General features: G+C 44.0%; 1 protein-coding gene across 1 annotated transcript in view; it reads left to right on the top strand.

Annotated features, from left to right (window-relative positions):
• Nucleotides 1-26,811, top strand: part of ARHGAP31 (Rho GTPase activating protein 31) — a 138,233-nt gene that overhangs the window by 104,319 nt on the left and 7,103 nt on the right. Inside the window, exons 7-11 of the mRNA XM_011987193.1 lie at nucleotides 5,051-5,249; nucleotides 7,758-7,882; nucleotides 13,441-13,503; nucleotides 16,084-16,644; nucleotides 23,913-24,193. Of these exons, the coding sequence (XP_011842583.1) occupies nucleotides 5,051-5,249; nucleotides 7,758-7,882; nucleotides 13,441-13,503; nucleotides 16,084-16,644; nucleotides 23,913-24,193 (1,229 nt within the window). The remainder of the gene's footprint in view (nucleotides 1-5,050; nucleotides 5,250-7,757; nucleotides 7,883-13,440; nucleotides 13,504-16,083; nucleotides 16,645-23,912; nucleotides 24,194-26,811) is intronic.

Raw genomic sequence — 26,811 nt, 5'->3', positions numbered from 1 at the left:
ACATGAAATTTGGGGAACACATTCAAACCATAACAAACCCCATACTCATTTAGCAATCACTTCACATGTTCCTCTCCCCACAGGCCCTGGCAACCACTAGTCTACTTTCTGTTTGTATGGATTTGCCTTTTCTGGACATTTCATATCAATGGAGTCATGCAATATATGGTCTTTTGTGACTTTTTTTTTTGAGACGGAGTCTCACTCTGTTGCCCAGGCTGGAGTGCAGTGGCATAATCTTGGCTTACTGCAACCTCTGCCTCCCAGGTTCAAGCCATTCTCCTGCCTCAACCTCCTGAGTAGCTGGGATTACAGGTGCCCAGCACCACACCTGGCTAATTTTTTTTGTATTTGTAGTAGGGAAGGGATTTTACCATGTTGGCCAGGCTGGTCTCAAATTCCTGACCTCAAGGGATCTGCCTGCCGTGGCCTCCCAAAGTGCTAGGATTACAGGTGTGAGCCACTGTGCCTAGCCGACTGTTTTTTGTTTTTTTTTCCTTAGCATATGTTTTCAAGGTTTACCCATGTTGTTGTATATATCAGTACTTCATTCCTTCTTACGGCTGAATAATATTCTGTTGTATAGATATACCAGATTTTTATCCATTCCTTAGTTTGGGTTGTTTCTGCTTTTTATGATTATGTATAATGCTGCTGTGAACATTCACGTACACGTTTTTGTTTGAATATACATTTTCAATTCTCTTTATTATATATGTCAAAGTGGCTGGCCTTTCTTTTTTATTTCAACTCTCCAGTTATAGATTTTTTTCTTTTAAACTATATAAAAACTTTTTTGAAAGTAAAAGAGAAGTAATATGCATACATTTATTCATTCACCCTTTTGAGCCCACAAAAAAATTTACTGGGGATTTACTCTACAGCGGGAACTGTTGCAGGTTTTCCACATGCAGCACTTCACTGATTTATTACAGCAAACATGATAAAGTCATTATCAACCTTATTTTATACATGAAGAACAGAGAACCAGAATAGCTTACTTAGTAACTTCCCAGAGCCACCTAGCGAGTAACTTGCTGCATGTGGACTGCTGAACCCAAATCTTTTAGCCCACGCTCTTTCCTTAACTCTATTCTGCCTCTGTGAGGAAAAGAATACGAAAATAGATAAATAAATCATTGTGGAGAACTAGGCCTTTTGGGAAATATTCTTCTGGACAGCAAATCCCATCCATGACTGTTAATGTTAAGGCTCGTCCTAATTCCAACCTGAAAATGCCTTTTCTCTTTATGGCTATTGCCTTAACCATCTTTTTGTCCTGCATATTAAAATCTAGTTTTCTCTTTAGCCTTTAACTCTGATTGCCTCCAGTGCTCATTGTTCACATACATTTCATTTAAAGGTTCTTATTATATAAATTCTTACTGACTTTGGTAAAGTGCCATACTTAATATTTACACAAAATGGAATTTTATTCCCTATTCTCTGGAATTTTAGATTTGCACAGAGTTCTGCTTCAAACTGAAAAGATTTTAGAAGTTGTCTTAGTCCATTTGGGCTGCCATAAAAAAAATACCATGAACTGGTTAGCTTATAAGCAATAAACATATTTCTCTCACTTCTGAAGGCTGGGAAGTTCAAGATCCAGGGACCGGTAGATTCAGTGTCTGGTGAGGGCCCATTCCCCACAGTCGGCACCTTCTCACTGTGTTCTCACATGGGGAAAGGTGAAACAAGCTCCCTTGGGCCTCTTTGGTAAGATCACTAATCCCACTCATTAGGGCTCCACCCTCATGACCTAAAGGCCTAAAGGCCTCACCTCTTAAAGGCCTCACCTCTTAATTCTGTTGCTTTGAGGATTCTATTTTAACATATGAATTTTGAGGGGACAGAAACATTCACAGCATAGAAGAAGGCATTGAATCCAGTAATTTTATTTGATAGATGAGAACACTGAGGCCAAAGAGATTGTGATATCTCTAATATTCACTGAAAAATAAATGTGTATTGAATATCTCCTATGAACTAGGTGCTGTTCTAGACACTGGAGACACATCAGTGCACAAAATGACAGAGACCCTCTCCGGCATAGAACTATGGTCTGTTTAGGAAGACAAGCAATATATACCTTTACAAATAAATATATTATCACTTCAAAGACAATAAATACCAAGAAGAAAACACAGCAGAGTAAGGCAATAGTCAGTGACTTGGGGGTATGATTTTGGGACAGAGTGGTCATGGTTTCTAAAGAAGTGATCTTTGAACTGAGACCCGAATGACATGGGGAACCAGGCGTGTGAGGATCTATGAGCAAATGTTCCGAAGACGGAGAACAGAGGTTGTAAAAGCTGTGAGGCAGAAAACTTGCGGTGTTGCAGAACATTGGCCAATGTGGCTGGAACCAATGTGGCCTTCAAAGTGGGGTGCCCCACTCTGATGGGTACCAAAGACCAAAGTAACGAGTTATGGGTATTGGGAGAAACTGTTCGAATTTCTTTTTTCCATTTATTTTTGTCTTATACTGCGTAATTTCTATTATTTTTTATATGTTTGCTATTACACATGATGCAAACACAGTGCGCAAACACAGTGGCGTGTGTGTATATATATAATAGGTATATGTATAATTTATATATATGTATATGTATACATTTTAAAATGTTTACTATATTTTTGTAGACTACTGGGCCAGTGGGCAAACAGGAAAGGGGAAGCAGATGAAAGATCCATTTAGGTCACGCGAAGGGATGGGTTTGTTCTGTGTCTTGGGAAAGCACTGGAGGGTTTTGAGCAGGCCAGTGCAGGATCTAAGCCTTCCAGCTGCTGTGTGGAGGAGAGGCTGAGAGACTGGAAGCAGGGAGACCAGTGGAGAAGCTATGGCAAAAGCAGTGGGAAATCATGGCAGCCTGTAGCAGTGGAAAGGAGGAAAGTGGCTGGGTTCCGGATGTATTTTGGAGGTAGAGTTACAAGCCTTGCTTATAGGCTGTATATGGAAGGAGAGATGCATTAAGGAAATGAATAAATAAAAAATAACAACCCCCCAGGCTTTAGCTTAGGCACTGGGTAGTCCATGGTGCCACCTACTGACACAGAGAAGATGAGAGGAGGTACTAGAGTAGAGCAGAGGAGCACAGATCACAAGCTCTGTTACAAAATGTAAAGTTAGAAATGGCTAAGCAGAGGCCAGGCGCGGTGGCTCATGCCTGTAATCCCAGCGTTTTGGGAGGCTGAAGCGGGCAAATCACTTGAGGTCAGGAGTTCGAGACCAGCCTGGCCAACATGGAGAAACCGCATTACTATTTTAGAAAATGCAAAAAAATTAGCTGGGCATGGTGGTGGGTGCCTGTAATCCCAGCTGCTCAGGGGGCTGAGGCAAGAGAATCACTTGAACCCAGGAGTCAGAGGTTGTAGTGAGCCAAGATTGCACCACTGCAGTCCAACCTGGGTGACAGATTGAGACTCCATTTCAAAAAACAGAAAATGAAAAACAAAAACTTAACTAATACACACACACACAAACATCTAAGCAGAGACGCTGAACGGGCCTTAGTCCTAGGAGCCTGGAGCTGAGGGGAGAGGTGGGCACTAAACTTGGTCTTCTGCAGTTTATGTTCTTCCCATTGTTGCAGTTGCTCCCAGAGTGAGTTAATGTATGTATTTATTTTTATGTATTTTTAAGCAAATACATAATCATGAATAATAAAGAATATGTGAGAGTCTTTGAACAAATATTCAAAGTAGATTAAATTTAAATATTTTAACCCTCTTTGGATTGGGTCAAAAGACTGCGTTAAAGCCAGAAAGTTTACTGAAAAGTTTTCAGGATCCCAGGCTGTATTTAACAGTAGTCCTACTGAATGAGTGCCATGCTAGTCCTCCCCAGAAACACCCCATTGTCACATAACAGTTGTCTCCATTTTCCATGAGGCCCTTTTTCAATAGTTTTACTTCTTCCCACCCACAGAGGGTCATGCGCTGCAAAGAGAAATAGTGCCATCAATTTGCTTTCTGAAAATACAGTGAGTCTTCCACCAAAAGTGATTTCAATTGATCTAAATTATCCTTGAGTCTCCTTACTACTTCAGAAGTCATAGAAAACTGGCAAGGTCACCAAAAGCTAAATAGAAGCAAACTCAGACTATTTTTTAACTTAGATCAGCTTCACAACCTCAGCACTATTGATATTTAGTGCTGGATGATTCCTACTGTGGGGCACTGCTCTGTGCATTGCAGGACGTTTAACAGCATCCCTGGCCTTTGCCTACTAGATACCAGTAGCACTCCCACACACATTGATGACCATCAAAAATATCTCCAGACATTGCCAGATGTCCCTGAGTGGGGAGGGGAGTGGTACACAAAATCACCTCAAGGTGAGAACCACTGACTTGGAGAAAAGAGAATCCTGTGCGTCAGTGATTGTCATCATCGCTTCCGTTCCTTAAAAAAATGCCATAGAATAGGAAAGGATCTGCTACATACACTAAAATACAACTGGGTAGTGAGTAAGAAAACCACAGGGCATAGTATAGGCTGTATCTTCCTGTGGCAGGGATATAAGCCTAGATGATCTGGGAAAGTAGAGGTTCTAACCTGAAATGGCCTTGGAGCATGTGCTCTCCAGCTGTGGGGAGGAGAGGCAGCCTCCTATCCTACTTTGGCCGTTAGGCTACCTCCGTGGCTGGACAGACATTCCCACCTGGCTGAAGCATGAGGCAGAGGCAGAGTTTTCAGGAGTAAAGACTCGTTGTTGTCACTCTGGCTCACAATGAGTATTCAGTAAATGCTTGTTATAGGCATGAATGAATGAATGAATGAATGAATAAGTGAATGGTCCCTCTCTGAAAAGTATGGAAGGTGCAGCTACCTCCTGAAGCCCCTGTTTGTCCTCTGGCAAGTCTGGCCAGGAGAGTCATCAGTTTCCCGTGTGCAGCCTCAGCCCCAGGCCCCACCATGCCCAAGAGAAGTCAGGGTGGCACTCAGCCCCCATCATGGGATCAGGAATGGAGGGACTGTGGATGGGGAGTCTGGATGGATGTGATGAGCAGGCCGCCTCCAACACTGAACTCTTCTGTTGCCTTTACAGCAAACCGGCCTATCATGAAGAGCCTGACCTTGCCAGCCCTCTCCCTGCCCATGAAGCTGGTGAGCCTTGAGGAAGCTCAGGCCCGCAGCCTGGCCACTAACCATCCTGCTCGCAAGGAAAGGAGGGAGAACAGCCTGCCTGAGATTGTCCCTCCCATGGGCACCCTCTTCCACACCGTCCTTGAGTTACCAGACAACAAGTAAGTGGCACTCTTTTAAAAAAAATTCTAGGAGATGTGTGGTTGAAGAGGAAAGAGGAGGAGAGGTATACAGTCTCAGGATCAAGATGGCGGTGTGGGTTGGAGGTACCATCTGGGTTGGGGTTTAAGGAAACATTCCAGAAGAGAAGGGAGCTGTCTCTACAACTCCCTCACCAGCGGTTGATGCCTTTATGCATACACTGCCCCAAAGTTAACAAGACCCCCGATCTCCCATTGATCAAGCACCATGTTGGGACAGTGTTAGAGGGGTCACATCATAAGTCATGACTGAAATTCCTGACTTTTTAGTATGGATAAATCAGGCTTGGTGTTTACAAAATAAAGTTTACTAAAAACAAAATTTGACCCCCTCCCCTGACCCTTCATCCCCACGTGACAATACAAAAGGCATAGGGTTGAGTGTTCTGATGGAGGACACCTTGACAAATAGTGTCATTCTAGGCTGATAGCTCTGGGTGAGCAGCACTTGGGGACGTGCAAACCTGGCATCCTTGTCAGAGCCTGTCAGAGCCCTCCCTCATCTCCAAAACAAATAAAGCATTGTTTTCATTGGTAGAATATTTTCTTTCCTCATTTCTCCCTGTCACTTCCTCTGTTGCCACCTGGGTCTCTACCCACCCCCTCACTCGTACCCCATGGTAGAAAGAAGCAGGGTTTGAACAGGAGTCCTAAATTCTAAGCAGATTGTAGGTGGAGGGGCTGAAAGGCAACCTTTCCATTGAAGGTGTCATCCCCACTGTTTGGTCAGTGAAAAGAGGTATGAAAGCAGGCACCTCTTGCACAGGCTGCCACCTTGCACAACTCGGAGATGCCAGTCATGCTGCATGCTATAGGAATGACATATCTGGAACTCATCTGGTGAGAAACCCATCTGTGTGCTGGAAAGTATATGGGTTGTGGTTTCTTGAGACTGAGCTCCACTGCTCCTTTCCCTATGTCCCTGGAGAATAAGTCTCATTTCTCCCTGATCCTCCAGAGATCAGGAAGAATACCTTGGAAAGACCATCAAATGCATTTTCTTTGTGCTTTAAACCACACCTGGGGTGCACCATATCCAAAGGTATGCTACCCTGTAAAATATTTCCCAAGGATAAAAGCTTGACAAAATGCAGGCCAAGTCCAAAGGAAACCACCAAGCACTGCAAAGCTATCTCAGATGGGTCATAAAAACATCCTGGGTCCAGGTACAATGACTCACTCCTGTAATCCCAGCACTTTGGGAGGCTAAGGTGGGAGGATCATTTGAGCCCAGGAGTTTGAGACTAGCCTGGGCAACATGTTGAAACCCAGTCTTTACAAAAAATAAAAATACTAGCCGGGTGTGGTGGCATGTGCCTGTAGTCCCAGTTACTCGGGAGGCCGAGGCAGGAGGATTGCTTGAGCCCAAGAGGTCAAGACTGCAGTAAGTCTTGTTTGCACCACCGAACTCCAACCTGGGTAACAGAGCGAGATCCTGTCTCAAAAACAACAACAGCAGCATCAACAACAACAAACATGGTGGGCTTGAGATCTGGATGTTCCATGAGAGCCCTGCAGGTCCTTTGTGGAACTCACAGATTGCAGGTTTTCATCCTGAAACTTTATACATTCCAATGGCTGGGCAGAGCCACAGCAGGGCAAGGCCTCCATGGTGACCCCTGGGGTGCCAAGCTCTCTCGACCCAGCCTAGTGCTCCCCTTTGCCCATCTCACCAAAGCAGCCTGGTGTGAGGCTAAGCCAGAGACACACTAACTACCCTCTGCATTTCTCTGTAGTGATCATTGACCACACTCTGCAGGCTGCTACTCTCCTCAGCCTCACCAGGCCAGACTCTTTTCCAGGTCGACTTTCTCATCCAACCCTTTTCAGTCCATGAAAGTCTTCACCAGCCCTCTCTTTGCCTGTGGATGTCCCAGCAGTGTGGTTATAGTGCAGGAGCCTAACAGGACCCAGGTCCATATGGTCTTCAGTGCTTCATGCTGCATAAAAACTGGCCATGTGTGGTGGGTGGCCCAGTCCTGTCATCCCAGCACTTGGGAGGCTGAAGTGAGAGGATGGCTTGAGGCCAAGTGTTTAAGACCAGCCTGGGCAAGATAGTGAGACCCCCATCTCTATAAATGAATACATGAATGAAATGAATGAATGGTGTCTTTGAAATTCCAGAACAAAAGTGCTTATCAGAATTCCCAGAATTGCGTGTTTGCTTGTGACTGCTGAGATTGCCACCGATCCTTGCCTCTGTTTGCCCCCACCTCTGCCTTTAATATCACACTTTACCTCTTGCCCTGGGAAATACAGTTTCCTGTGACTCATGAAAGCCTTGCTTGGTCACCTGGGGCATCTCTAGACGAGGTAAGAATCAAGCTTACCTTGGATTTTAGAGGGGAATTTCCTGAAATATCAGAGCCATTCATAACTAAGGACATAAATGGAATATTTGGTCTCAATGTAAAAGTCCCCTTGAAATGACTAGTTAACAAACTAACCGTTATGCCTTGGTTCTTTTAGGCGAAAGCTCTCCAGTAAATCAAAGAAGTGGAAATCAATATTTAACCTGGGACGTTCTGGATCGGACTCCAAATCAAAACTGAGTAGAAACGGGAGTGTATTTGTGAGAGGACAGAGGCTCTCGGGTAAGAATCAACAGTAATTGTTTTATGATACAAATATTAGTTTCCTAGCTCTGCTTATTAAGTCTTGGTTTGATCTTATCAAACACACTAACTCTGAAAGAGAAACTTATAAATTAACTGGGGGAAGAGGAGTCTTTGTAAAAAGAGTTTTAGACTTACCAAAAAAATTGCAAAAATAGTACACACAGAACCTGTATACCCTTCATGCAGCTTCTCCCGATGTTAACATCTTATATAAGTTATCAAAGCCAAACATTAATATTGATACAATACTCCTAACGAATTTGCAGATCTTATTCATATTTGGCCAGCTGTCCCACTACTGTTCTTTTTCTGGTCTAGGATCCAATCCAGGATCTCACACTGCATTTGGTTGTCATGTCTCCTTAACCTCTGTCAATCTAGAACAATTACTCCGTCTTTTTGACCGTGATAACTTGGAAGAGTACCGACCATTTATGTAGTAGAATCTACTTCAGGGAGAGTTTGTCCAGTGTTTTCTCGTGGTTAGACTGAGGTTAGGAATTTTTGCAGAAAGCCTGCAGAAGTGACCCTGTGCCTGACTCAGTGTGTCATATTAGGAGGCACATGATGTCAGTATCTTATTGCGTGTGAAGAGAACTGTGATCCTTTGGTTACAGTGCTCTTTGTCATGAATTTTAGGATCCTCTAATGGTTCTTGGATGTAACAGTTATTCCTATGGCATTGCTAAATGATGATTTTCTATTAACTGGAATTCTGCTGAAAAGACCTGTCCCTTTTCCCCCAGGGTCGTGAGTTTTAAAGAAGGATGCTACCCCATGGGACTTATTTCTGAGTATTGAATAGAAATTGATACAGGAAGGAAATGAGGGAACCATATATAGTGGGGAATTTAACCAATGCAGCTAAATATGATGTCAGGAAAGAGAAGACCAAGGAAATTTTTCATAATGATCTTTAGTGTTATAGATTGAAAGTATGATAAAAATGGAGGCAATAGTTATGAAACCAAGGTGTAAAAGAGAAATGTACAAATGCAATGAGCAAACTTTGACTGGATTCTGGTTAAAAAAAAAAAAAAGAGCTGACCGAGCACAGTGTTTCATGCCTGTAATCCCAACACATGGGAGGCTGAGGTGGGCGGATCACTTGAGCCCAGGAGTTCGAGACCAGCCTGAGGAACATGGCAAAACCACATTTCTAAAAAACAAAAACAAAAAACCTACAAAAGACAATTTGGGGAACAAAGAGGGAAAATGTGGATATAGACTGGATATTAAATGATATTAAGGAATTATAAATTTTCATAGTGTGCTAATGGTTCTTAGGAGACATATGCTAAAATTAAAGTATTCAAGGATGAAGCAGCAAAATACTGACACTTTCAAATAACTAGCAAATTATATGTAGGTAGATAAACATCAATATAGAACTAGATAATGCAAATATAAGGCAAAATGTCAATAATTATCAAACTAGGTGGTAAGTTTAAGGGTGGTAGGTTTCTAAATGTTTGAAATTTTTAATAGAGATTTGGGGGAAAATTAATTCCTATAGGAAAAATGTGAGATAATGTTTTTAAGGACTTTCCTGAAACCCGGTAATAATCACATGCCAAGGATCAGAAAGTTCAGATTTTAGAAATCTTTATGTTTGCCTATTAGAGTAAGGAGGGGTGTCACAGTACAGCAGTTACAATGATTTAGGCTGTAAATAATGGCAAATCAATTCAATCAACTTATGCAATGAGGGAATTTACTGGCTTCTGCAGTTGAACACCCTGATAGAGGGAAGGCTTCAGGGGGTTTAATACATGGGCTCTGTCATGATTTCTCCATGTTTTCCCCAGCTGTGTCCTCCTTTGGGTCAGCTTCATCCCCAGACTGGCTTCTTTTCTGTGGCAAAGTGGCTGCAGTAGTTCTAGGCTTTCCCTCTGACTATCCCTCTAGGTCCAGAGGGAGAAAGAACATTTCTGGTAGGTTGCTCCTAAGAGCAGGAACCCTTCTTTTCCAGAAGGCCTCATCAAAATTTCCCTTGTCTTAGTATCCTTCACTGAGCCACATGGTTCAGTCCCTGTTGTCAATGGTGTGCCTTGTGCTGATTGGCTTCAGCCTGGGATCCTGAGCCAACTCCTCGCATGAGGAATGGGACTCACACCCACGAAGTACAAGAGCCATGTGCGAAGGGCAGAAGGGAAATGGACTCTGGGTACGCATCTGTAATCACCGTATGGCAAAACTCAGCTTGCACAAAACGGAAAGATAGCCAGAATGAAGAGGACAGGTTGCCACAAGTGTGGCAAGACAGATACAAATCAGAAAATAGGATTCTTAAGGGAGAAACTGGGGAGAAGAGTACCTGACCAGAAACTCCTAATCTATGAAAAGAGCTTTGCTTAAGCACACCAAAGAGAGAATTTCAGGTGCAGAATTAGTGGTACAGCCATGAGAGAGGTTCACCAGTAATGAAAAGTCAAAAAACAACAAAACAAAACAACAAAAAGGAAATAAGTGGTTTGCTTTGATCTTTACTTAGGAAGATTTCCACCCCCATGTGGTTTTCAAAAAGAACAAGTCCAAGGCACTAGATCAAATGGTGGTAAACTCACAGAACATGCAAGATGCCCCTGGCCAGGGCTTCTCACACCTGGACCTCAGAATCGCCCACAGAGCGGATCACACCATAGCAATTTTGCCTCAGGAGGTCTGTGGTGAGGTCTGAGTATTGGTAATTTTCTAAAAACTCCCCAGGTGATTCTGATATGCAGCCAGGGTTGAAAGTCACTGGCTTATGATCTTATGAACAAACTAATCAGGTCTTCACTAACTGAATGCAGGGGTGAAATTCAAGAATTGTCAGTGTCAATATAAGTGGCACCCTGTGGCCTTAACTATTGCCTGAAGTGGTTTCTTTTTACCAGAAGAATATTGCTGGCAACTCTGGAAAATAAAGACCAATAGGCTTCATGGCCATAACTTCAATGGAATCTGTGATTAAAGTTAGGCCATTGAACCCCATAACAAATGTAATCTATCAGTGTGGTCTCTGTAAGTGGCATGTGAGCTCACTGTTGAAATATGTATGTGAAAAGGGGAACCAGTGGATTAACACACGTAAATAATATGCTTTAAAATCCCATAACTAAGGACATTTAAAAACTTAATTCACCACGAATAGTATTGGGATTGTTTTGGGTGGGGAGGAGTGGGTGAAGGGGTGTTTAACCATATGTAGAAAATGAAACAGGTAAGAAAGAAAGTGTTGGAAAAAATGGAGAACTGAATTAAGACGCATAAACTTTAGAGCCTTCCAGATAAACGGGTATTTTAATTGATTCCATTTAAGTTGTTTGTACATTATTAAAGAGAAAGAAGAGTTCAGGGCACCCTCTTGAGCAGAGAAATTTCAAAGCCATATGGCTATAGCAGGTCCAGGCTCACCTTTGAGTAACGCAGCTAAGAGAGGAGGACTCAAGGACACAAAGGCTGCCAGAAAACTGGGGGGTGCACCTCTGTGAGGCCAGGCCAAGGTCCCAGACAGAAAAATGTAATCTAAATATAGTCATAGGCCACAGGAGCCTGAGCTGTTAGTTACTCTCCAGAAAGGGGGCCAGGGAATGCTTGGGGACTGTCCCCCAAGCCACATCTCTGATGTGCTGCTGTGCTGCGCAAGGCCACAAGGAACTGCATCATGAGAAAGAGGCTTCAACACCACCAAAGGTGGGTGGACACTGATGGACCTACAGACAGAGCTGCTGCCCGGCCTCTGTGACACAGTCAGGGGCACCTGGTCACTGCCTGTCAAGGTTGACACGTGGAAACCAGAGAAATTCCAGCCTGGAAAACAAAGGCAATGCATGTCCTAGAATACACAAACAAAGGGATGCTGACCAGGTAGGGTCAGGGCAGTAAATCAATGTATAGATTTGTGGAAACAGCAGATCTTCAAAGGATAAGAATTCTGGGGCACATCGGAAGTGAGGAGGTGAAAGGCGATCTCTGCCTTTGCCAAGGATTTGCATGGCGATGGCTGGGCGTCCCACAGCAGGCCCCAGAAAGAGAGAAGCCCCACGCTGGGAGACCAAGGGGTTAATTCAGAACCTCCCAGAAGAAGCAGATTTGGATCAAGGAGGAAGAACAGGGGAACTTTAAACAAGAAACAAAAACAAGCTTGAGTTACAGCTCAATTTTGGTTAAGGCCAACTCTAACTGCTTCTCATGGAACCTTCTCCTGTCTTCCCCTTTGTTGCTGAGCCCTAATCCATCCGGAATAGCAGCAACAACAATCAATAATTATTACTTTTTAATGAGTACTTAATCTATTGCAGATTAGTACAATATAATTACCTTATAGTCATTACCTATGTAATCCTCACAACAGCTCTATTTTTTCTCATTTTACACATGATAAAACTGGAATTTAGAAAAGTTTAGCTGTCACTTTGGGAGGCCAAAGCAGGAGGATTGCTTGAGTCTAGGAGTTTGAGACCAGTCTGGGCAACATAGTGAGACCCTGTTTCTGAAAAAAATTTTTTTTTATTAGCCAGATTTGTTGGTGTGTGCCCGTAGTCCTAGCTACTCCAGAGGCTAGGGCAGGAAGATTGCTTGAGCCCAGGAGGTTGAGGCTGCAGTTAACTTATGATCACTCTACCACACTCCAGCCTGGGCAAGAGAATGAGACACTGTCTAAAAAAAAAATTTAGCTGCTTGGCTGAGGTCACACAGCCCAAAAGTGGCAGAGCTGGAATTCAAACCCAGATGTTTCTGAATTCAGAGTTACCTTAAGGGTTACTAGTCCTGGGCCTCCTGCTTCCACGTACCCTCTTTCCCCTCTTGACAAGCTCGACCTAGAAGGAACAACCTTTCAGCCAATGTAGTTCCCTGAAAAGAGATGGTGTTTGTGAATGCATCTATTTAATACTATGCCTGGAATACGTTTTTACTCATTTAAACCACACTTCCAAAAAGCTGCTAAGGTGGCTTACAGATATGCGTGGCGCACACCCAGTCACAGAGTAGGTGTGCAAAAAAGGTTTTGTTGGGATCTGTTCCAGGGTGAGGTTGACGGGTGAGATCATTGGGGAGCACCCAGCCTGCAGGCCTCAAGGAACAGAGCTGCATCCGGCAGAAACCTAACTCCAATTCCCTTGGGCCCTCTCACCTGCTGTACCACATTTGCAGTAGCTGAGATATGGTCTCAGCTCTCTGCTGCTGAATACGAAGAGTGGCCTGGAGCCTCATGGATTCTACCCCTGGATTCATCCTTGAATACTTTTTGTACAGTAAAATTGGGACTCCTCATTTGCGATGAGCTATTTGACAAAATTGCAATTTACCTTTATTGTAAAATATTAATAAAACTTTGATCTATAACTGTCCTGAGTTTATGAAGTCTGTCCCATTAAGAAAGTAGGAACATCTAGGGTGGGGTAGAGGAATGTTTTCAAGGGGATCAATTATACTGGAAAAACTTCCCTAAAGAATTTTGTCTTGTGTACTTGAACAGCCTGACCTATTTTTCTGAATGCTTTCTGTTAATATGCATTCATCAAGGATATTTTTTCTTTTGTCTTTAGTGGAAAAGGCTACTATCCGACCAGCTAAAAGCATGGACTCACTGTGTTCAGTGCCTGTGGAAGGTAAGATTTTACAAGTAGTTTCTGAGTTGGAGATTACAACTAGGAGGCTGGAGCTCACTTGACTGTATAAGCTGTCGTGCCTGCTTCTCTGTAGTCACAATCACACACAACTACCTAGTCCCAAATCCCTCCCTAACCCTACCCTAATTTAAGGGGTTTACATAGCACCATAACCTCCCCTACCTTTCTCCAGGGCTAGGCCTAAAGAGCCATCCTCTTTGCCCATCCTTCCTCTAGCCACAGCTGGAGTCCATGGCTATTTTTCATTCAAACCTGAACCAGGTAAAAGGTCAACACCTGAAACCTAAGGCAGAAGAGGCTTCCCCTTTGGGCAGAAAGAAAGAGCCAAGCATTGGTTTATGCCCTATGGTTTTATGCCTAGAGGCCTATGTATCTTGAATTTGGCTGTTTCCATATGCATTCGCTTCCTAGTTTTTGTGTCAAGTCATGATTTTCAGTTGGTAGGTTCATTCATGTATCCATTCATTCATTCATTTATTATGTATCATTAAACATTAATTAGGCACCAGCTATGTATCAGCCATGTGCAAACCACAATATCCTTTGTTGGGGCAGACGTGTATACAGTTGCACACGAGGTAACACCCACCACCAAAATAATACATAACATTTGTTCTCACAGCTCTATCCTTCAGGGCTGACTTGCCTGTATCTCTCCCTTCTACTTCTGTTAAGTAACCAACAAGCACCATTACAAGTTACAAGGCAAAGGATTTGTCTGGCAACAGACTGTTAAAACTCCCCTATACTTATCCTATGACTTTCCAGGCCCTTTAATACAAGACATTTTTCTCTTTCAAAAATGGGTCAGACCAAAACAATACAGAAAATCTTTAGAACAACATTTTAAACATAATTCTAAACCTGGGCCGGGTATGGTGGCTCACACCTGTAATCGCAGCACTTTGGGAGGCTGAGGCAGGCAGATCACTTGAGGCCAGGAGTTCATGACCAGCCTGGCCAACATGGTGAAACCCTGTCTCTACTAAAAAAATACAAGAACTTAGCCAGGCATGGTGGTGCATGCCTATAATCCCAGCTACTCAGGAGGCCAAGGCATGAGAATTGCTTGAACCCAGGAGGCAGACGCTGAGGCACGAGAATCATTTGAACTCAGGAGGTGGAGATTGCAATTAGCCGAGATTGTGCCACTGCACTTCAGCCTGTCTCAAATAATAATAATAATACTAATAATTAATAATAATTCTAAACCTGTAAAATACTCAGTGAGGTCTTCTTAAGTTAACTTGATAGTTTCAGCATTTTCTTACTTTTATATTCATACGTTTGCTTTGGTTTAGAAACTTCTTGGCAGTTCTTGCCCAGTTTTGCAGGAGTTAATATTTCGAAATATAGGTCATTATATACATGACATGTGAGTATTGGACAGTTCATCTAACTGCTGAGTCTCGGTGTCCTCATGTGTTAAAGATCATTACACTTTCTTACTGGGTGGTCATAAGAACTTTAAGCATAGAGTTATGTAAGATGCCCAGTTTAGTGCTTAGTACCAAATTAGAAATTATTTTCTAGATCCCTGGCAACTCACATATCATCTCCAAGCTTATTTACTTCCCATGTAGACTTTTTTATTCCTTGCCTTCATGTCTAAGCCAGTCAAGAACTTGGTCCGGGCGTAGGGGCTCATGCCTGTCATCCCAGCACTTTGGGAGGCCGAGGCAGGCACATCACCTGAAGTCAGGAGTTTGAGACCAGCCTGGCCAACATGGTGAAATCTCCTCTCTACTAAAAATGCAAAAATTAGCCGGGCGCAGTGGCAGGTGCCTGTAATCCCAGCTACTCAGGCGGTTGAGGCGGGAGAATCGCTTGAACCCAAGAGGTGGAGGTTGCAGTAAGCCAAGATCATGACACTGCACTCCAGCCTGGGCGACAGAGCTGTACTCCGTCACAAAAAAATATATATATCCACTCCTCACAACTATACTTTCTAACATTTAGTTAATTTACATTTCTAGTTTCTCATCCTCTGAATCAACAGGAAGAAGCCTGAGAAAAGGTGGGAAAGGTCTAGTTGTTAACAGCATTTGTTTCCTATCTGGGAAATCAAACCCCCCTGTCTGGGTCCATCTGCCAGAGAAAACTTAAAACAATAAGTTTTAAAGTTCTAAAATAAGACAAGATTCTGTTTATTTTTCATTTTTGTCTTCTTCATTTTGAGCAAACATCATCCTACCACCTCCCATCTGTCTCTTTATTTTTTCATGATCTACAATTAATGCCTGGTGGATGATGGCTCTGTTTAGCAACTTTAGCAGTAATCTTTTTTTGAAAACTGCTCTACCTGCAAAGTTTAAAAGTGATCTGTATGGCACGACAGCAAATGGTCCTACCAAAGCATGATGCTGAAATTCTGTGCATATAAGGAAGTGCTTTCTCTTTTGTCATCCAGATGTTACCTGTCTTTATCTGGGCGGTTATGCCCCTATTAGAATGCTGTGCCTCTCTAGTATTCAAATGTCGTGTGCCTGCCCTTACTGGAAGGCCTGCCATTGTATGTGTGCCCAGGCTGCTGACCATACACCTGTTCCTTTTTACTAGGAAAAGAAACCAAGGGAAATTTCAATCGAACAGTTACCACCGGTGGATTTTTCATTCCAGCAACAAAGATACACTCCACCGGCACCGGCAGCTCATGTGACCTCACCAAGCAGGAGGGCGAATGGGGCCAGGAGGGGATGCCTCCGGGGGCTGAGGGTGGCTTCGATGTCCATCTCCAGGGCGCTCAGGCCCGGCCCCCACCGGAACAACTGAAGGTTTTCCGGCCTATTGAGGATCCAGAGGGCGAGCAAACAGCCCCAAAGATGCTGGGTATGTTCTACACTTCGAACGACAGCCCTAGCAAATCCGTCTTCACCAGCAGCCTCTTCCAGATGGAGCCGTCGCCGCGTCACCAGCGCAAGGCGCTGAACATCTCCGAGCCCTTTGCGGTGTCTGTGCCGCTCCGCGTGTCCGCCGTCATCAGCACCAACAGCACGCCGTGCAGAACACCCCCGAAGGAACTGCAGTCTCTTTCCAGCCTGGAAGAGTTTTCTTTTCATGGATCAGAGAGCGGAGGCTGGCCAGAAGAAGAGAAACCGCTGGGAGCTGAGACTTCTGCAGGTAAGTAGAGGAGGGAGGGTCTCTTTCCATCGCAAGAGAGAAAAAGCGGACTTAAATTTGCTTCGAGTTTGCAAGGCAATACAGTGAAGTGGTTAAGCCCGTGGGCTCTAGAGCCCGACTGGGTACAAATCCAGACTTTGCCATTTCACTGCGTGATCTCCAGCAGGTGTAACCACTCTGTGCCTCGGTTTCTTAATCTGTAAAATGGAAATAATTATGTTAATAATACCTTTTTCATAAGTTTGTTGTAAGTATTAAATTATTTAATACATATGACGCTCTCAGAACAGTGTCTACATACAACAAGTATATAATAAATATTACCTATTATTATTTTATTTGCTCACAGAGTGAGAAGGCACGAGAAAAACTCAGAATGGAATGCAGAGCTGCAGAGCTGGAATTGGGAATTCAGGTCTTCCAGTCTCCTTCTCTCACCATCCACCCATCCTCATTTCTACTTTATATTTGCAGACAACATGGCCAGCAACCCTAGCAACGAGAAAGAGCATCCCTCTCCCAATTTTCTGATATCAAATGCAGGAAGGATTCTGATTGGATCTGCCTGAGTCACATGCCCAGCCTTGGACCAGTCACTGTTGCCCAGCTCATTGGGTTCTGAGATTGGCCAGACTTGAGTCTCTGGGTGTGTCTGGAGTGAGGAGAGGTTCTTTAATTAACGAGCAAACATGGGCCACATAAAATGGAAGCAGGGAGCACCCCAAAGGAAAGGATGGCTGACAATCAAACCAACAAATGTTTATTGTGATTTAGGAATGTTTCTTTTCAGTTAATATTAGTCATTTTCAGCACCTATTAGGTTGTCAGGCACTCTCCTAAGTGTCCTGCAAATATTATCTCATTTCTCCCCTCTATCCTATGATAAAGGTAGTCACTATTATCCCCATTTCCTTAAAGAGGAATAGGTTATTTACTCAATCACTCATAGCAAGGAAGTGGAAAAACCAGGATTTTAATCCAGACTTTTAAAAAGTCCACGCTTGTAACACGACCACGCTTCCTCCTGTGTTCACTATGGGCTGTGGAGTTACAAAGATTGTTAAGACATGATCCCTTCCCCACAGTGAGCTCACAAACTAAGAAGGGAAATTGAAACACTGCACTGAAGTGCAGCGCAGGGTCAGCCTATGGAAGAAGCATAAGAGCCTCCTCAGGATTTTTGGAATTAGGGAGGGGTTAGGTACCCAAAGCATCATGAAAGAGGTGTTCATAACAGATGGCAAGGGCATGAAGGAGAGGCAGTCCTCTCAGGAGGAGTCCAGGAAGATTTAGAAGAGGTGACATTTGGACTGAGCCTTCATAAATGGGTAAGGTTTCTCCATGCAGAAAAGATGAGAAAGGGCATTCCGGGCAGCTACATATTGTGGGAAGTATGTAGGTTTTGGAACCCAACCTGGCTGATTCAGATGCTAGCTTTACTGCTTTTTGTCAGTGTGGCAGTGGGAGATTTTGGAGACTGTTTCTCATCTGCAAAGCAGGGGAGGCTTCTATTCCAAAGGCTGTAGTGAAGTCTGAATGGGAAAATGTCCATAAAATACCTGTCCATAGTCCGGCTCACAGAAGATGTGAGTAAATATCAGTCCTCTCCTCCCATTTCCTTTCAGGATGGGTACACAGATGAGCACATTTCAGGGGATCCAGTGATGGCTTGTCTGGAAAACAGTGTCATGGGCTGGCGTGGATGCAGCAGGATGAAGGGTAGGGGAGGGAGTGAAGGCTTTGAGGAAAACAGTGTTTCCAAAGGCTTTTGTGAGATTTGTTATCCTCTGTGGAAGAGTGGGTCGGGGTCTTTTAGAGACAGTCTGTTATCCACTTTTCCCCCCTCTCTCCTCCCTATAAATTAGAATACCCATTTTGCATTAAGTTGGTCTGGGAAAGACACTAAGGGAGACTCCAGCCCGCCTTCCTACCTGTGGCCAATGGGCAGTCAGGGCAGAAAGGGGGGCCTTGTGGAAGGCAGCCATCCAGATCTGAGACCCAGGGTGGAAGGGGACTGCTGAAAGTCTCAGGGGCAACAGGTCCCCTCACCCTGCTCTCTGACGGGGTGAGGTTAACCTCAGTGTTAACCTCATGATAATGTCCATGATTATTCCAGGTGGAGAACTTCACCTTCATTGGTTAAATATTTTTCTTTCTGTTGTGAAGTAGCAGTGGGCAAAAGAAAAAGAATTAAAGACAATTTTCCAGGTTACCCATTTAAACTTTTAGTTGATCTAGTCAAACCAACTCTCCCACTTTTGGCCAATCTAAGTGAAATTCCAGTGCGACCCAAAGCGTAGAGATATCGAGTAAGTGGTGCATTTTAACAAAGTTAAATGATTGTAAATACTGATTACTCTGAATGAAAAAATTGAAGGATTAATCAATGTAATCGTCATGGTTGATTATCTGACTTTTACCTGATTCAAGGGTATGTCCTGCTAACCTCATCCTCAGCTGGTGGGGAGGAAGGACAACAAACAGAATCCCTCCGAAAGTGAAGGATGAGCTTATGGGCTGGTTTAAAAATTACAACTAACACTCTCTGCATCCCATTCTAGAAATGTTAATTAAGGAAGAGCAGAATAAACATATAACTTTACAGAAACTTGATAAATGAAAATCCGAAATTTCCTTAAGAGATATTAGGAGTTGCCTCATTCTTTTACTGAAGAACTTACAGTAGAATTCTCTTAGTTCTATTTTAGTGCATCTGAAATATGATTCTGTAACATCCGCAAAAAGGTGTTTTGCCCCATTTTTTTTTTTTTTTTTTGAGACGGAGTCTCACTCTGCCGCCCAGGCTGGAGTGCAGTGGCGCGATCTCGGCTCACTGCAAGCTCCGCCTCCCGGGTTCTCGCCATTCTCCTGCCTCAGCCTCCTGAGTAGTTGGGACTACACGCGCCCGCCACCTTGCCCAGCTAATTTTTTGTATTTTTAGTAGAGACGGGGTTTCACTGTGGTCTCGATCTCCTGACCTTGTGATCCGCCCGCCTCGGCCTCCCAAAGTGCTAGGATTACAAGCGTGAGCCACCGCGCCCGGCCGCCCTATTTTTTTTAACCAGGAGCAAGCTTACCTTATAAACTCATTAGTTGATTATATTAGTTAAGGTACAGGCTAAGCTGCTCTAATATAGAAAACCAAAAATACAGTGGCTCAAACAAGATAGAAGTTTATTTCTATCTTACACACAAGTCCAGAGTAAGGTGACTGTGATCCAGGAGATCTGGTGTTCCAGGCTCCTTCAGCCATACCCAGGGGTGTTGTCCTTGTCTGCATGGTCAGAGTGGGCTCAACACCCCCACAGTCACATTCCCACCCATGGGAAAGGGCTACAGGAAGAAGCTGAGCAGCTTCTACTTGAGGGTGTCACCTAGAAGCTGCACACATCATTTCCACTGCATCCCATCTGCCAAACGTATTTCACATAGCCACACTTACCCTCAGGAGCCTGAGAAATGTTGTACTAGATGGAAAGTGATGTGCCCAGCTAAAACCTGAGGGGTGGGGGAGGTTCTAGCTCCAAATAAAGAAGAGGATAGATATTGGGCAACGATTATCAATCTCTGCCTCTATGGTCACCCGCTTTGTGTATAATGCGTCACATGCTGGGAACGTGACAATGCCCTTCCCTTTTGAGCTATGGAGATTTCTTGTAGTTTAGAAGTAGCCACCAAATCTGTCAGCCAACAAAAATTTGTTGGAGATTTGCAGGTAATTTTTAGGAATAGATACTGCCTGTGTTCTGAGGAACCTACCCAAGGATAGAAGCCATGTACCTGAGAAGAGATCATGGTAACATGAGGACTGTGCAGCACATAGATGATAACACTGAGTGCTGCGGTAGGACATGGTGTGGGAAAGCTACAAAGAGATGTTGTTAGGTTTATGTCTCGAGGAATGGATTCAATTGGAATCACAGGGAGGACCAAAGCTGTGGAGAACAAGGCCTGTTAGGGGAGTGGGAGAAGAGAGGACATGTGACTGGGCCACAGTGAGATGGGCTTTGCATGCCATAGTGGAGGCAATAGGGAGCCACAGAGGGTTTTCAGCAGGGGAGTGAGTGATAGGAACAAACTCATGGTTAGCATGGGCCCTTCCTCCACACCTCACACAGGAGTCCATATTAATAGTCATGATCAATGGAAAGAAGCTCTACCAAAAGGGACACTGGCAAGTTCTTCCAACTACTAGATTTTAGGAGAATGTTAAAAAATATGTGTTTGAAAATTACGGATGCATTTACCCTTTCACCCAAAAGTTTCACCTCTAAGAATTTATCCTAAATAAATAGTTGCATAAATACAAAATGACGTTTGCATGTCATGGCATTATTTGTAATAGCAAAGGACTGGAAACAACCCAAATGCCCCCTTTAGGGGTCTGGTTGAATAACTAGGATGCATCCACACAATGAAGTTCTATAGAGTCCATAGCTTCGTGAGCCTTGCACTACATTCCCCCAAACTCCTGTGCATCTGTCGGGGACAGTTTCTGTGCACACAAAAGGCACCTATTTCAGATGTCTGCCTTGCGTTTCCGGTTTTCTGCCTCAGAGCATTTTATGAAGGGACTGGCTCACTCAGCCTTTGTGTGGGACAGCTCAGAAGCATGGAGAATTAACTGGGGTAGCTCTCAAGTAATACAAGCCAGGAATCAGGAACGACCCAGTCTCTTATCATACGGAGGGATTGTTGGGGGGCACATTCTACATAGTGCTTCTTAGGGTTACCAGAAATTGAGTCCCTGCTGAAAATGGGAACCAACTCAACAAAATACTCTTTATTGACTTTTCCTCCGTTCCTCTCACTTTCTCATTTTTGCTTCCTGGGACCACCTTCTAAATAAGCCACCTGCTACTCGGACCCTGTTTCAGGATCTGCTTTGAAGGAAACCCAAACTAGGCCGCATCATAAAGAATGATCAGGCTGGGCGCGATGGCTCACGTCTGTAATCCCAGCACTTTGGGAGGCCGAGGCGGGCAGATCACCTGAGGTCAGGGGTTTGAGACCAGTCTGACCAACATGATGAAACCCCGTCTGTACTAAAAAATACAAAAATTAGATAGGTGCAGTGGCAGGTGCCTGTAGTCCCAGCTACTAGGGAAGTTGAGGCAGGAGAATTGCTTGAACCCAGGAGGTGGAGATTGCAGTGAGCCGAGATCGCACCACTGCACTCCAACCTGGGTAACAGAGTGAGACTCCGTCTCAAAAAAAAAAAAAGAATGACTAATTTCCCTCTCTACTAACATGGCATGGGCTTCAAGGTATGTTAAGTGAGAAAATGTAAAGCAAACAACAATCTGTATCACATAGTGTATTTTGTGTACTAAGGATGGGAAACTAAAATATATATAAGTATCTGTTTAAATATGCAAAAATAAACTGGCAGAATAAACCAATAAACTAATAAAAGTAGTTATCTCTTAAGAGACAGTGGGAGTATGGAACAAACCAGAAGCAACAGTGATGGACACATGGTGGGTGACCAAGGAGCGGTTGGTCTGGGAAGCCTTGAAAGAGGCGTTGTTAGGTTTGCCTTGAAGAAGGGGTTAGATTGCAACCACAGGGAGGACCAGAGCAGAAGAGTGCAAGGCCTGGCAAGGGGACTGGTAGAAGAGCAGACCTGTGGCTGGGCCAGCAAGAAGGGGCCTTTTTATATACAGTGGGCCCCTGACTTTCAGAGGTTCCACATCCATGGATTGAACCAACCACAGATCAAAAGTCTGCAGAATAAAACATTGCATCTGTACTAAACATGTACAGATTTTATTCTTGCCATTATTTCTTAAACAATACAGTATAACAGCTATTTGCATGGCATTTACAGTGTATTACATATTATAAGCAACCTAGAGATGATTTAATACAAAAGGATGTGCATAGGTTATATGCTAATACTATGTATGCCATTTTATATCAGGGACTTGAGCACACATGGATTTTGGTATTCGGGGGAGGTCCTGGAATGAGTTGCCCCGTGGATACCAAGGAATGACCTGTAGTTTTAACTTTTGAACTCTGTAAATATTTTACATATTCAAAGATAAAACTGAATTTCAGGAAATAAGCCTACAAAGTGATGGGCAAAAGGAAATACCACTGTTGTGAATTCTGAAGCATTTTAGTTCAGACATCAGGATGCTGTCACTAGATCTGAGTTTCTGGGGTGGCCTTGTGGTGAGACACCTCAGAGTTAGGACACCAGTATAAACAATGGCAATGAGTGGTTTGGTCTTAACCAATCTTAACCAACAAACTTTTCTGAGCTTGTGCTGTATGCCAGACACTGCTATATGCTTTATCTCCACTGTCTACTTTATCCTCACATCAGCCCTGAAAAGCAAATCTTATGATGCCTTTGTACCAAGATTACAAGATTCATTGAGAAATTAGCATTTGAACCCAGGTTTCTTTAATACCACTGTAAATGGTAATTTTTCTTGAGGGCCTGCTGTGTGCCGAGCACAGTCCTGGGTACTCGCTCAGTCTTTAATCCAGAGTGTGGAAACAGCTTTATGCCGTGAAATAGGGCTTTCCTTCATGCAAAGCAATAGAGACCAAATTTGAGATCTGCCTGCTTCTTCCTGATCTCATAGATGTTTAAGAACAGAGCTTAATCGCTTTGGATATATCCAAATTGACAAGAGATAACCCCTGGGAAGAGTCACACAGGAAGCTGTTAATCATAATTATAAGATATCTTTGCAGCAAGATGTGAATAATAGATTTTTGTAACCTTGGACACCTAGATGGACTTCTCAAAGTCTGACTAGCTATTTGAGAAGTCAGAGACTGGGCTGGAGCATGATGTCTCAACTTCAGCACTACTGACATTTTAGACTGGATAAGTCTTTGTTGTGGGACAGGTTCTGTACACTGGAGGATATTTAGCAGCATCCCTGGCTTCTATCCACTAGATACCAGTGGCATTCATCACTCCCCAGTGTTGTGGCAACCAAAAAATGTCTCCAGACATTGCCAAACATCCTCTGGAAGAAGAAAACGGTAGGAGCAAGATGGTCCCTGGTTGAGAACCACCAGACTAGGTGATCTTTGATGTCCCTTCCTTCTCTGACAATCTTTAACTCTGGGAACTGAGGCCAGGACGTTGCTAGGAGAAAAGAGTAAACGCAAGGGGCAGTGAGCTGGGGGAATTCCCTCCATCCTTCTTGAAGCAGGGCCAGGAGACAGGACAGTGACTGTTTTAGGACAGTCTCTCTTAAAGTGAAGCCTCCTTTAACTGATAACTCCCATTTTCACTGCAGCTTCTGTACCTAAGAAGGCAGCTCTTGAGGATGCCAAGCCAGTACCTGAAGCACCTGGGACAGTGGAATGCAGCAAAGGCCTGTCCCAGGAGCCAGGTGTCCACCTGGAGGAGAAGAAAACCCCAGAAAGCTCCTTGAGCTCTCAAAATTCAAATGAATTAGAGAAGAGACCAAATCCGGAGAAGGTGGTGGAGGAGGGACAAGAGGCTGGCCAGATGGAGTCCAGCGCCCTGCAGGAGAGCCCCAGGGCCAGAGCCGAAGTTGTCCTTCTCCATGAGATGGTAAGGTGCACTCTCCACCTGCTCCAGCCAGGTGGAGTTACTTTTGCCCAAGGGCTCTTGGTGCAATGTAAAGTAAATTGAAAAAAAAAATTTTTTGAAAATCAGTTTCTGCCAAAGGGACTTTAAGAGACAAACTTCTAATGAAGGTCTGAGATTTGTTTTGCAGTGGACTTTTCAGAAGTCCTGCAGGGATGGGGAGGGAATATACTGTTCAGATTCCGTAGTATAGACTCAACTCTAAATATTCCTGACCTGAGGTCACCATAAGCCAGTAACATGTCTTGGAATGTAATGACATTCAATCCCAGAAGCAGCACAAGACCTGCTTGTCATACCCCAGTCCCAAATATCATGATCATTCACAGAGTCCAGCCTTCTTCTTCCAGACATCCTGATGGGCAGTTGTCTACACTTATTTCCAAAACCAGAAATATTTCCAGGATCCATTCTTTCCTCCCATGGGCTCTGGGGAAGTTAAAATACAACACTGGAGCTGACTAAACTTTGTCTACTTTGTAGAGGTGGAATTTTCCAAGAAGGTTTTTATGGGATGTCCTTCCATAGAAAGTGTGAGGAGGTTTTCCAGGGATACCCAAGGAAGAGTCATGCATTTGGGTGGCAGCTCTGTGACAAGAGGAGGGTACCAGAAAGGAGGATGCCTTTGAAGTTGCTTCCAGAGTCTTGATTTTCAGGATGTGCACAGAAGAACCATGTGTTGGGAGTTAGGGCAGAGTGAGGTGACATGGAGGCCTCAGGATGGCTGAGCAAGGGTCTCTATAAGATCTATTTGCATTTGTTGAAGGGGAAGGATGAAGAGATTCATATGGGAATTGATTGAATTCTTACAGGGAGGACCCTGTAGGAATGAATGGCATTGCTTTGAGAAGCAGGTAAAGTTAGTGCTGGAATGAGAACCGGGTGCATTCAAGGGAACAAGTAAAGGCATCAGTTCATTCATTCATTCAAAACTTGTATTTAACATGAACTTTGTGCCAGACACTGGCATCACCATAGTGAACAAGGCTTTAGCCATCCCTGCCTTCTTGGAGCTAACAGCCTAGTTGGGGAAAGACATTGAACAAGTAATTCCTGGTGTGCTATGGAAGCATGGAGTGCATGGGAGCACATAGCAAGAGGACCCAACCTAGTCAGAGGGAGGAGGCATGCATGCCACAAGGGTCAGGGAAAGCTTCTCTGTAGAGTGCATATTTAGGCAGATAACTCAGACGGAAGAAAGGGGTAGTGGGTGGAATAGGAAAGGAGAGAACTCCAGACAGAAAGAATAAGATGTGCCTTGAATCCAAGGTAGAAAAGAGCATTCCCATTAAAGGAATGGGAGCAAGCCTGGGATAGCCGGGCTGGAAAAAGTGAGACTTGGGGGATGCAGGAGCCAGGACTGCTTGGAAGGGATTTGAGGTTTAACCTGCGGGCAATGGGAAAGCATATGAGGTGTTCAGAATTTTATCTTTCATGGGTCATTCTATTCTGTGCGGAGAACGGCTTGGAGAAGAAAGGAGGCACGAATGCATCAGGAGTGCAGTATGTGGTAAGCCAGGAGAGAAAAGCTGGAGGTGTAGACTAGTGTGGGGCCATGGGGATAGAAATGAAGGACTACAATCACTATTTAGAAGGTAGAATGGACAGGACTTGTTGAAGGATTAGATAAGGGCTGAGAAAGAAGGAAACGTCAAAGGCACCTCATAGGTTTCTGGTTTGAGCAGGATGATGCGCTGTGGGTCCACTCACCGAGAGAGCAGAGTGAAGTGGAAGGGAGTTTAGATGTTCATTTGTTCATCTAAATTTATGGTTTCTTAGTACTGATTTCTTAGTAAGAGCTCAGTTAATGTAGGTGCTGAGGAGAGTAAAGAGATGAGGCTGTCCCCGCTCTGAAGCAGGGCACAGTCTAGTAGGCAAAATAGAAATGTTCACAGATAAATGCAGTGTAGTAGAAGCAGACTAATTTTGACAGTCCCACAGAGATATGTAAAAGAAATAATCCAAAAGAAAACACTGAATTCATTACAGTTCAGCAGACCCTTTATTGAGCCCCCATTTACAGTATACTGGGCACCTTTTGGCCTTGATGAATCGAAGATGAATAAACACAATCCTGACCTCAAGAAGCTCACTGTCCATTGGGAATAATAAGACAAGCATAAAAGTAACTTTAATATGAAATAGCAAGTGATTAGAGCTCGGTGAGAAGGGACGAGAAGTCAGCAGCAAATATTACTTTCACAAAGGCCTGTGCCACCCCAGGATGGAGATTTGTCCCCCGACTGCCTCGCCCTGAGATAGAATTAGGCCTTGAGGCAAGAAATGAAAGAAACTGGGCCGGGCGCGGTGGCTCACACCTTTCTCAGAACTTTGAGAGGCTGAGGCGGGCAGATCACCTGAGGTCAGGAGTTTGTGACCAGCCTGGCCAACATGGTGAAACCCCATCTCTACTAAAAATACAAAATTAGCCGGGTATGGTAGCGCATACCTGTAATCCCAGCTACTTGGGAGGCTGAGGCAGGAGAATCGCTTGAACCCCGGAGGAGGAGGTTGCAATGAGCCAAAATCATGCCACTGCACTCCAGCCTGGGTGGCAAAAGTGAAACTCTGTCTCAAAAAAA

The sequence above is a fragment of the Mandrillus leucophaeus genome, unplaced genomic scaffold (assembly GCF_000951045.1).
Source record: "Mandrillus leucophaeus isolate KB7577 unplaced genomic scaffold, Mleu.le_1.0 Scaffold302, whole genome shotgun sequence".
Classification (NCBI taxonomy): Eukaryota; Metazoa; Chordata; class Mammalia; order Primates; family Cercopithecidae; genus Mandrillus; species Mandrillus leucophaeus.
This window is presented reverse-complemented; position numbering and strand designations above follow the sequence as displayed.